This window comes from Dendropsophus ebraccatus, chromosome 3, assembly GCF_027789765.1.
Source record: "Dendropsophus ebraccatus isolate aDenEbr1 chromosome 3, aDenEbr1.pat, whole genome shotgun sequence".
NCBI lineage: Eukaryota > Metazoa > Chordata > Amphibia > Anura > Hylidae > Dendropsophus > Dendropsophus ebraccatus.
This window is the reverse complement of record NC_091456.1, coordinates 150,640,639-150,652,860: the sequence shown is the minus strand read 5'-3', so window position 1 is coordinate 150,652,860 and position 12,222 is coordinate 150,640,639. Positions and strand designations below refer to the sequence as shown.

The window sequence follows — 12,222 nt, the reverse complement described above, 5'->3', positions numbered from 1 at the left end:
CGATGGGAGACAGGTCTTGAGACGCTGCAGGTTATGCACATTTAGGCCACGCAGGCTGCTCATAGTAGGATTAACAATATGCAGTGTTGGGTTAAAAAGCATCTCCTGGGACACGTCAGAAGAATTGATGTATTACTGGTTCCATGCCATGACCAAATCAATGTAGTCATGAGCTGGGTGTATCTAAAGAGAATCGAAGGCTCTTGCTACTGTCCATTATGCCACTCCATGCCATAATCCTGGGATCACTGTGACTCTCCTTTGTGAAGGCCTCCGGGTAGAAAATACAACCCTGGGGATGAGAAGCTCTAAGATTATGGTGCAACGCAAGATAGCAACGGTGGTCTGTGTTCTTCAGCAGTAATTCCCCTTTTGTCTCAGAGATAATGAAGGACAGAAATTGGTCTGTAGACCACTTTGGCGATGCTATGAGGAGGCCATCACAAGGAAATGTTGTACTGGTCCTTCTCCTGGGATTATCTTGTATGGTGGTATAATGTACACAGCCAGGCCTCTCTACTCTTCATTCTAGGTACCGTATTTTTCGGACTATAAGGCGCACTTAAAATACTATGATTTTCTAAGAAATTGTAAGTGCGCCTTATAGTCCAGTGCGCCTTATATATGGACCGGGACATCTCCGGCCTCCATGGCGTAGATAGGCTGCTGAGCTCACATCTCCCCGCCGCACAGCGCAGTGCTCCCTCACCTGGACTCCATGGCCATGGCTCCGCAGGCCTGTCCTGCTGTAGCGCTGTACCGCTCTCCCTGCTCTCCGCAGCCCGGATACAGGCTCAGGCATAGGCTTCAGGCATAGACTTTCATTCAATAGCGCCACCTAGTGGCCAGAGGTTATAGAGCAACACGGTACTGAGGCTCCTAACTATGGCGGCCACAATGCTCCATGCAGAATTCTGCCAACGGGACTGCATGGTGCATTATGGCCACCACAGTTAGGAGCCTCAGTACTGTGACATAATAAGGAGCTTCAGTAAATACAGTACTGTGATCAGCAGGTGACATAGTAAGGAGCCTCAGTAAGTACTGTGATCAGCAGGTGACTTACGTTTTTTGTTCGTTTAAACTTATACAATGTAATGCGGTGCGCCTTATAGTCTGAAAAATATGGTACACTAGGAAACCAGTGGTACACTTTTCCAAAGTGTCCCAGGAGATGTTTTTTAACACGGCATCACCAGGCCGCATGTAGTATATGCTACAGTGAGTAGCCTGCATGGCCTTATGTTGCTATCACGGCATCTCCAGTCTGAGACATCATTCGTCAGCAATTGCTAGAAGTGAATCTTGATGATTTGCATGCCCATGTGCATTGACAGCATGTCGAGGCATGTTTGTGTATTTATCTGTATGTGGCCCTCATATGCAATACTGAATAAATTGAGGAGTTTTGAATATTTTCTTTCCCTTTTTTTTATCATTTGCATCTCATTAACATGTCTATCGATCCTGTGATTTCCATAATTCCGCAAATTCTCCTACTTGATGTAGTAATTCCAATGTTGAATAGTGTATTAGCTAGCAACACACAAACAGTGCTAATATAGATAGTAGAACACTAGTGTCAAATTAGAAAAAAAAAAAGTCAGCAAATGTTTGCAAATGTGTGATTTGTTCTTCACATGTGATGCCTTCCTGCCATTTACGAGTTGAATGTTACTCCTGACATCATTCAAAGTTGACTGTGGCTCGTAAGGTACAAAAGGTTAAGGCCGTGTATTGTACAGTTATATTCATTTATACAACTGTGGGTTCTTCTAGATGGTCAATAATGAAAGATCCACATATCCTTGTCAGGCTGTAGTGTACTAATGGGTGTATTCCTTATCCAGGGCACTTTACCTGTATTGTACAGTGCATTTGTAAATGATACCTTTTAGACCACATAGTCCTACAGATAAAGTATGTGCTAGAACAGTATCTGATGAGTGCATCCCTTATCATATGCAGTAATATGCTGTATAAAATATAATATGATGAAATGTTTTCCCATAGATAGGAATACAGACAGACTTAATAAAGTGATGACCTCTGCAACACGGCGAATTTTAAGTAGTTTAGTTTAGATGTGACTTTGACTCGTACGGTGGAAAAAAAAAAAAAAAAAAACCCTTCCCCTTGTATAAAGTGGCAGCTGTATGTACCGCCTGTCTTGTACACTGCCTAAAAACATTACTATTCATTAAAATAACCTTCACTACAAAGTAACACCCAGGCTGTAAACAGTCATCTTGTATTTTAGAGAACATGCTGCCCAAAAAAAGTGAGGAAACGTCCGTCTTTGCAAAGTAATTTGTGGCGTTGAAGATTATTGTTTTTCATCATGGTGACCCTGACTTGGCTGGCTGGGTGCATATACAGATTAAGATGAATGCAGTTATTCCTTGGCTGAGGTCTGCCTCTTTCAGGGCACATTCTCCCTAATGACATGATTGATAGGCTATACCAAATACAGAGAGGAACTCATTAATCATAGCACTGACTGAATCCAATCATCTGCTTCACCTGCAAAGTGATGGACAGGAAAGGATACAATTCGGGTGATACACTCCTTTGTCAGAGGGCCCTCAACTTTTTCAATGTCATCTTCACATACACACATATACAAATCCTCACAGCTAGAATAAGGTGGTTTGTACCTGCCATGAAAAGAGTAGCATCGAATTGTCCTGCTAATGCCATAGAAAGGCTTGCGTATTTGCAGAAGCCTTTCATTACATTGCATATAATTTAGGACAGAGCGGTGGTGTTTAGTATCCAAAAGGTACAATTACGCTTCATAATATTCTCTGCTATTAGCGCCGTAGGAAAAGCTTTACCAGGCACCTATGAGTGCCCCCTTATTATAACATTTCTAACTGCTGTAAAACCATTTATATCGAGGTCATTGGAGCAGATGGGCAATAATCTACCCGCTATAAATATCAATCAGGGGATCTCTAACACATGGTAAGCATGGCTTAATAGATACTGGCACCATGATTTCCAACTTTTTCATGGACCATTGTGTATTGGTAATTACATCTACATAGGTGAAAATATATATTTCGTGATAATCCACATATTCATGTGTATATATGCTCATACCACATATTTTAGCCTTGTTGCCATTTTTATGTAACCTTCTGTTAAATGGGTCCAGACAGTGATGGACATAATGTGGGCAGAATTACTAAAACTGCCAAATACTTATTTTTAGTGCATTTTAACAGTTGCCTACTAGAAATAAGAGAGTCTCCAGAAAGTTGTTTTGGGTGTCAGGAATTTGGCATTGGATTTTATTTAGATTATATGGTCAATCAGGATTCTAAAGTGCATGATATAGAGCGCCTGAGTTAATGGGTCATTACAGGCATACAATAGTTTTTTATATTCAACTTACCTTTTCATTCATACTTACCTACCCCGATCCCCTACAGCTGCTGTTCTAATGGCTGCAGGGCCCCAGTGTTTACCGCTGTTCTTTGCTTGCTCTGACTTGTCACTCCAGCAGTCAGTGATTGGCTGAGTGGGCACTTCCTGTAGGAATGACACTCAGAGGTCACAAAATGGCCAGTCTCAGAAAAGATCATCCCGCGCCCGCATCAGAACTCTCCACTATGTGTATACACTCCTGCCGGGATTCCCTCAGCCTGCAGCACAAGGTAAGTTCCGTACTAATTGCCGCGGAACTAACATTGTGTGAACATAGCCTAAAAGTAATTTCCCACTAGAGATGAGCGAATCGGGTTCGGGTTTGAGTCAATCCGAACCCGAACGATCGGCATTTGATTAGCGGTGGCTGCTGACCTTGAATAAAGCCATAAGGCTATGTGGAAATCATGGATATAGTCATTGGCTGTATCCATGTTTTCCAGACAAACTTAGAGCTTTATCCAAGTTCAGCAGCCCCAGCTAATCAAATGCCGAACTTTCGGGTTCGGATGGACTCGAACCCGAACCCGGTTCACTCATCTCTATTTCCCACCTGTATCTCCATGTATTCAACATAATGCTACAACCAACAGTGACAGTTTCATAAATCCGTTGTATTTAGCGCAATAAATATCAGTCAGTCACAGTGCTGTGTGTGCCGTTCCTTTAGCCTGTCATAGAACCTCTTGCAGTCATCTGTCAGCGATGGGGTTTTGAATGTAGTAATTATTTTAATATTTGGTTTGCAGAATTCAAATGCAGAAGTAAAAAAAAGTCAAAAAGTTTTCTTTTATTCTTTTCTATGGAAATAGCAGAAAACTGAAGAATTAATACGCATGTGTGGCTGAGATTAGTCATAGGGCAAACAGATAAAAATAACTTTCCCAGTGATTCTTGCAAATGAAACACCAATTTCTGTTTGTAGCAAAAAAAAATAAAATAAAATAATAGAATTTAGATGCCATAGCCTTATAAAATATAAAAACACAATACAAAACACAAACATGAGGCAAAATTGAATATTACTTCTTGAGAAATACTTCTCCATGGTTTTGGTAATTCTTCTCAGTTCCTATGTTCATTCTGGCAGGTACTATTCTTGTGAAGTTATCAGCCATTGTTTGCATCATAAAGGAGTTATCCAGGCATTATAAAAAAAACCATATAATTAAATATATAACATTACCTGTAAATAGTATGATTTAGGGTAATATTCAACTTCTGTTACCCTGGAGATACAGCAGCACCAGTTAAGAGTCCACACCATCTGACTTATATTACCAAATGCCAAGACCTGCACCAAGTAGCAGCATGTGCCTATCCCAGCCAATCACTGGCTGCAGCAGTTATGTGCCATACTTATTTAGGACTATTGCTATGGGTTCAGGAAGATGCAGCCTAACATGTATTTTATTATTATCCATGCAATTTTAACCATATATAAGTTTAAAGTGTCAGTGTCATTATAACGTTCATAATCTAAATCTAGTTTGCAACTTACATTGTTTGTATTGTTTTTTTTGTTACCTTGTTTTATAACAAAGCTATACTTACCAGAAATCCAGGTCCAGTCTCCTGAAGCTTTTTAGTCTTGTGCCATTTGAAAAAAAGACACTAAACACATGAAGTCCCGGCCTGTACAGAGAGTCACGGCTCAATGTGTTAATCAATCACATGACTGCCTTCTCTCTGTGAGCTCTCAGATGGCCTGGGATACACAGGACTTCCTGTGTTTTGACTCTTTTTTTTTTTTCTTTTTTTTATATACAAGGAGTCTAAACACAGGAAGTGTTGTGTTTTCCATTATAACAAAAAAAATAAAATAATGAACGTAAATTGCAAACATTCTTTCTATCTATGCTTTATTAAAAAAAAATATATATATATTGAATCCATTCCTAAGCACAGGCCAATTTTTAAGGGGAACTTATCATCACTTTCCTGCTGCCTGAATTACAAGGGTGGTTCCTGGCAGCTTCTTCCTGCTCCACCAGCCTTGATTGGTAGATCTCTTTCTGTTTTGCTACACCTCTATCAATGATGGCCAGAGTTACAGACTAGAACCAAAGGGGATTACCCTTGATGACTGTTTTTAACAGTATTAGGGTGATATCACATTGCCATGTACTATCGCTTTAAGGTTTTTACATGAATAGACTGGTGCCGGCACAGGGATACCGGTGCTGCCGTCCTTTTTCTGAACCGTGGCACACAAAACCCCCTCCACTCTGTGACGTGGCTCCATTAGAATCAACAGAGCCGCGTCTCAGAGGGGAGATTGTCACACTGGGAGCTGGCAGACTGGGCTGATGCTCCGAAATAGACCAGCGCTGTGTGCTGGAACCGGGCCTCTATTCAAAAAAAGGACCACAGCACCGGCATCCCTGCGCCGATGCCAGTCTATTCATATAAAAGCCTTAAAGCGATGTACCTGATGGTACATTCACTTTAAAAGGAACCAATCACGCTAAAAACATCCATAAAGCTAAGGAAACGTGCTGGGTGATGTACCACTGCTTCCCAACCATCCCCCTGTACCCTGCAAACCATGTACATATACTACGCTGCGCAAGCGCAGTACAGCAGCGTCTCCCCCTGCTGAACTGCGCAAGCGCAGCATAGTAAAGCCGCCGGCGCGGCCGACAGGCAATGCCGGCTCCCCCGGGTGACGTCAGTATGCAGTTCTTTTCAACACACCCAGAGGGGCGTGATTACAGCGCCGGAGCCGGCCCAGGACGGTGACTACTTGAACAAGCCACCCGCCCACCGTGACTACTTGGCTGGTAATTTACATACAGTGCGGGAGATAATTAAACTAGCTTTTCGGTTTATATGTACATGGTTTGCAGGGTACAGGGGTATGTTTGGGAAGCATGCTGGGTGATGTACCAGCACGTTTCCTTAGCTTTATGGACGTTTTTAGCATGATTGGTTCCCTTTAAAGCATTATCCTTTACTTTGTGAGAGTCCCTAAAGCACTGCTGTGCTATAATAACATGTTTCTCCGGTTGAGCATAATAACTATTCATGTAAGGAGAACTCCACAAATGGAGCAGAAATGGAGGTGACAGCTGTTGTGAGCACAGATCTGGCTCAAGGCAGCTGTAATCGGTCACCTTCTTCATTCTGGGGATGTGGAAAATCATGCTGCACCATGGATACTCATAATGCATGATGTGTACCACCTTGTATTCACCATTTTCCAGGTCTCAGTGTGCTCAGTTGATGTTTTCATTCTGGTCGACATGACTGTGTCAATCCATATGTGTATATGCATAAGGACATCTAGCCTGTACTAGGTATACCCATATCTATAGATTTTTTTTTCAAATACAAATGTAAATTAAAGACATGGAATAACCATACATGCATCATTTCAATGCATAACATTGTAGAAGCCGTCCATAGTGTGCTGCGCTAGGACACTGCCATGATTTTATTTCCCGTTCACTTCTACCAGGCAGCGTTATACATTTTCTCTTTTTTCCAGTGACTTTGCGATGCAAGAAGACAGTTCAGTATTAAAAGACCAAGGCAGCAGGCTCGATCTGACTGAGCAGAAAATAAACATGATGGTACTGGATATCTGCCACAAACCAGGTGGCAGCGAGTACCTGAGGCAAATTCATCACATCATCCAGCTCAATGAGGTAGGGAAACTGCCTTTTTGCCGAGCAATTAGGTGTGTATTGGGTTGCGGCAGACTGTGCTGGCAGCTAAGCATTCGTCAAAGACCTGGTAATACTTTTTAAAGTCAAGAGCAGATTAGGCATTACATGGAATCAGATCCCTTTACTACTTAAGTTTTTTATTCTCATTTTTTTTTACTTTATTTACAGTATTATTATTACTAAAAGGAATATACACATTACAAAGCCCTTTATTATATTCTATATAAAAGCCTTTATTATATGGCTCAACATTGCACAAAGCATAAAGTAAAGATGTTAGTTAATTTTTTTTTTTTTTTAGCAATATGTGATAAAAAAATAAGCGAGCTGGCCGAAGTTTGGGTTTGTAATCAGAAGCACAGTTGGCCACAGTAACAGGTCCTCTCTAAGTTATAGGTGTGTATTTAGTGTGTGGATAAAGGTGTCGGAAACCACCACAAAAACGTCTATGAAAAACGTCCTTGGTTGAATTGTAATCCAGAATTCTAGTTCTGCAAGTCATCACTCACAAATAGGCTGTAAGTGAAATGTTATTCATGTAGAGGACCTTGTTATCCACTCTGCAATACACAATAGGTGGTACGACTTACTGGGGACCACAATATAAATGAATAAATCTATGCTTTTTATTCCCAGATTCTATACTAGCAACACCAAGGGCCATGAGAACAGTCTAAGCAATGTCTAGTTATAACTTGGTCTGCCACAATGCCTTTACAGAAGTAGTTTACATATCATGCATGCTGGGTTAAAAAATTTATTTTGGGCATTTATTCAACTCACTAGGGACAAAGATATAATAGTAAACCCCCGGTGGTGGATTAAAGGATAACTCCCATGAAAAACTTTTCCCCAGTAATTAAAGCACATTACAAAGTTATATAACTCTGTAATATGCTTCAATCACCTATCTGCCTCCCTTCCCTGTCTTTTCCCCCCACCACCCCCCACCAGGAAGTGCACTAAATTCACACATACCTAATTACTGTCGTCACCAGTCTCTTCTCTCAGCTCCTTCTTGTGAGGATGAGTCATCAGCAGGAGGGCTGGGCTAGCTCCTGTTACACCAGCCTCCCCCTCCCCTGCCTTGTCAGGGAAAAGACAGGGAAGGGGGGCAGATAGGTGATTGAAGCATATTACAGAGTTATATAATGTGCTTCAATTAGTGGGAAAAAGTTTTTCATGGGAGTTGTCCTTTAACTTCATCATAGGCCCAGGGCTGTTCTCTAAGCCTGGGCTCCCAACCCACTTTAACTATGGCAGCACTAGAGTGAAGTTCATAGTATAGGATAGATAATGTCATGATGCTTTGATTTGTGCAAAATTGTGGTAAAAAAAGCAGTGCACAGGATATAAAGGGGTTATCCAGCGTTAGAAAGACATGGCCACTTTCTTCCAGAAACAGCACCACTCTTGTCTCTAGTTCAGGTGTGGTTTGCAAATAGGCTTCATTCACTTTTATGGAACTGAGTTGCAAAACCTGCACTCAAAAACTGAAGACAAGAGTGGTGCTGTTTTTCTAACGCTGGATAATCCCTTTAGGGAGTGTTTATTGTAAACCATAGACACATCTGTACCACTTACATGGACAAATATTGTTTTCCTTGTAGGAATACCTATATGAGGTATTATCCCCTGAACACTCTACAAAGAATAGAACATTTCAGGGGACCTCCACCACAGAAGACCGCCTTTCAAGCTTTAACCCTTTGCAAAAGTTTTTGCTGCCCACTGCAAATGTGCTAAGTGAGGTAAGAAGTTACCAGAAATGTTACACGCTAAAATAAATGTCACTATTTATATTTTTATATATTGTAACACATTCATATAAGAGTATATAGACACCCAAATGCAAAGCACTGGATATTAACATGGATTCCACATAATCTGAACTCTAAACAGTATGCATGAGTCCGCTTTAATCTGAACACATTCACTGATTTTTTTTTTCTGTTGTAGTACGTTCAAATACACAATATAAAAGATAGCAGTCAGGGCTTAGCTATAGGGGGTGCAAAGCTAACACTTGTACCTGGGGCCAGGTGCCTGAGGGGACCCCAAACAACTCTTTTACAAAGAAGAAACTAGTATTATAACTAGCACATGGTAGATGGGGGGCCATGTTAAAATGTAGCTTTAAGTTATGCCGCTGATACCATTAACAATAAAAAAAACATACCGGTTCAAATTTTCCTTTTGTAAAATACATCAGCAGGAGTGATATAATATTGAGGAGCCACAGCTATACTTGATCAAGATCACATTATTCATTTTAGTGGGAGAAGGAGCTATAATAACACTTTTATAGTTATTTTATGAAAATATAGTGACAAAGCGTGTATTGTGCAGCTAAACTACAAACAGTAAAAATTACAACCATGTGAAGAGCTAACATTATGTCTGTGTTTGTGACCTTTCAAACATTGACTAGTGTTGGTAGAAGATACACTTTTGTGAATGAGTCTGCAAGGTGTAGAATTCACAGAATGAACAGCATTAATTTCTGCATGTGTGTCTGTTTACTTTGTCTCTGTTAAATCTGTAATTTTATGGGGGGTTTTTATATTTTTTTTTATAATTTTTTTCCCTGTTAATATTTTGTCCTACAAAACTCTGTTGTCTCATCAAACATTTTAGAGAATGGAATTGATTATGTCCTGGGTGCTGAGACTCTTGCCCGGCTTCTGCCAGGTGAAATGGAATAAGCTGATCAGAGCAGAAGGGGCACAGAACTCGGCATTAGTATTGGTCGGTGTCTCAGCATCCAAACTGCAAGGAATGTGTCACCTAAATCGTTTTTATTAGAGACAGAAATTAAAACTTGTTCTTATTTCTTAATATGATTATATTTTCTGACGGTCATTTTTTCTTTCATTTTTTAAAAAGAAATATTCTCAAAATGTTGTGAAATCTTTATGAATCCAGCATTTAGAAATATGCTTTTCAGCAAGCTCTGTAGGCATAGAAAACAATATCTTGGAGCTGTCCCTATTGACTTCTATGGGAGAGTTTTCCTATATTGTGCTGTGGCCTGATCATTGGTCAATGTGCAAGCAGGGGAGGGGGTGAGCTGTGACCATTGTGAATGTCCTGACCACATCTTATCTATTTACAAGTTTTACCTTTCCCAGTAATCCCACCTGTGGTTATAAAGAAGACACTTCTATAAAGTGTTCTCTACAGAATGGAAAGTGTCAACTTAATATTAGGTTTAAAGAAGAAGTCCGGACAGGGACTTTTTTTTTCCATAATGGTGGCTGAACATAACAACATGCACTTACTTCCCACGCTCTGGTGCTGGGGTCCGCTGTCCTCTGCTCCGGTTCCCGATCCCTCAGCCACTTCTAGGCCTGAGTGGGGATGTGATGTGTCGGGCACACTCAGCCAGTCAGAGGCCGAGGCAGGACCTTGCTATGACTGGCTGAGCAGGCCTGACATGTCCCAGGTCCCCACTCAGACCCAGAAGCAGCCAGGGGTTTGGGAACTAGTGAGGAGGACAGCAGACCCAAGCTGGGTTGGGGGGGAGTGGGGCAGTGCATGTTGTTATGCTGAGCCACCTCCTCCCTGGCTGCTTTTAAGAAAAAAAAACGTCCCTGCCCGGACATCTCCTTAAATAGCAAAAATGAAGATATATCATAATAATTTGATAACACAGTAAAATAAATTAAAAAGTCACTAAAAAGTTTAACATAAAAACTTATTTAAACAATAGGTCCCTTTGTGATTACACAGGTTAGTTTGGACCCCAGACACTCATTATTTGAATCCCTGTGACTAGAGAAGATGGATGCTGCCCGGAAAACATGGATACAGTTATAGGCCCCCAGGGCTGCATCCACCCTCTCCAGGCAGCCGGATTCAAATTCCAAACATTTGGGTTAATGGGTACCTGAACTTACTGTATGTTTGCTCATCTCTACTTCTGACATGTCTTTATGACATCTCTCAAATTTTGTGAAATAAGTTAGATTTTTATTAACATTTTAGTTTTTCTCTTTTACAATTGCAATGTCTAACACAATTTGTACTTGTCTGTGACCTCTGCATCCTGTTTATAGTACTAATTGTTTTCTTCAGCAGTATATGTGAGTCTTTCCGTTAAATCTTACACACCTTTCCAACAGATATCAAGTCTTCAATCATAACCAGTGTGTAAATAGTTTTTTATTTATTGTGTAATCGTTCATACATAACAAGAGTCGGCAATTCGCACACTCCCAAATATGTATGTGTACCATCTGTTTATTTAAATCCGTGGTACCATTTTAGATTAGAACCATAAAATGGCTTATAATTAAGATACATCATGCCGTATAAATCCCAGCTCCCCCTCTGTTTATTTCCTGGTAAACTTCTTGCTGACAGTAGGAAATTGTAAATTGTTACTGAGCATTCAAAGCATCCATTTATTTCTCCTTTCAAACAAAGTCTTCTGCTCTCAGACAAAGTAGTTGGGCAAATTGCCACTTACAGTTGGAATGTGGTACAAAAATTGATTTATCTTTTAATAAATAATGACTACACCACTTAGTGGATTTGTAAATTAATTGTTGTCTTATTGGAATAAAAACTAAGCTGTCTCAAGTTGATTTATTCTACCAGGCCATGCCCGCCTTTCCCCCATAGTTTATAATGGATAAATTACTGGTGGCGTTAGTTATGATTAATAATGACTCCACCTTCATTTATATTAGCAGTCTACAGCGATGGAAGAAGGCTGGGAATGGTCAAAGTTGCTACCACTCTGTTTGGGGGTGAATCCCGTGACCTTGGGAGAACTTCTGCAACACAGGTACTGTGTTATACACCTTGAAGCTTAGTTTTTAGAAGGATTTGAAGATTATAATTTCTCTCAACCGACATACAGTATTTTCTTATATCATCAAAATTACAAGTCTGTTGTAAAAGATTTGAAACTTTTGTACTGGGAGAAACTTCCATAAACAGTAGCCAACTAGTTTTTTTTTCTTTGGAGATGTCTCCATCTTGTAAATAGCCAGTGTCATACAAATCCCTAATATCATCTCAAAGCTTTAAAGGGGACCAATCACCCAAGCTTTGAGATGAAGTTCCATTGGTCTAGAACCTCCACAAATAGCCCTTGCTGACAGCTAGTAAG

The 12,222-nt window shown here is 40.4% G+C and overlaps 1 protein-coding gene across 7 annotated transcripts in view; it reads left to right on the top strand.

Annotated features, from left to right (window-relative positions):
* The window catches only part of KIAA0825 (KIAA0825 ortholog), a 313,028-nt gene that overhangs the window by 143,750 nt on the left and 157,056 nt on the right, over positions 1-12,222 (top strand). For 6 of the 7 annotated variants that reach the window (XM_069962920.1, XM_069962916.1, XM_069962919.1 and 3 more), the window contains 3 exons: positions 6,923-7,082; positions 8,714-8,854; positions 11,798-11,895. In XM_069962920.1, coding sequence (XP_069819021.1) covers positions 6,923-7,082; positions 8,714-8,854; positions 11,798-11,895 — 399 coding nt within the window. The remainder of the gene's footprint in view (positions 1-6,922; positions 7,083-8,713; positions 8,855-11,797; positions 11,896-12,222) is intronic. The other variant, XM_069962918.1, reaches the window with a different exon arrangement.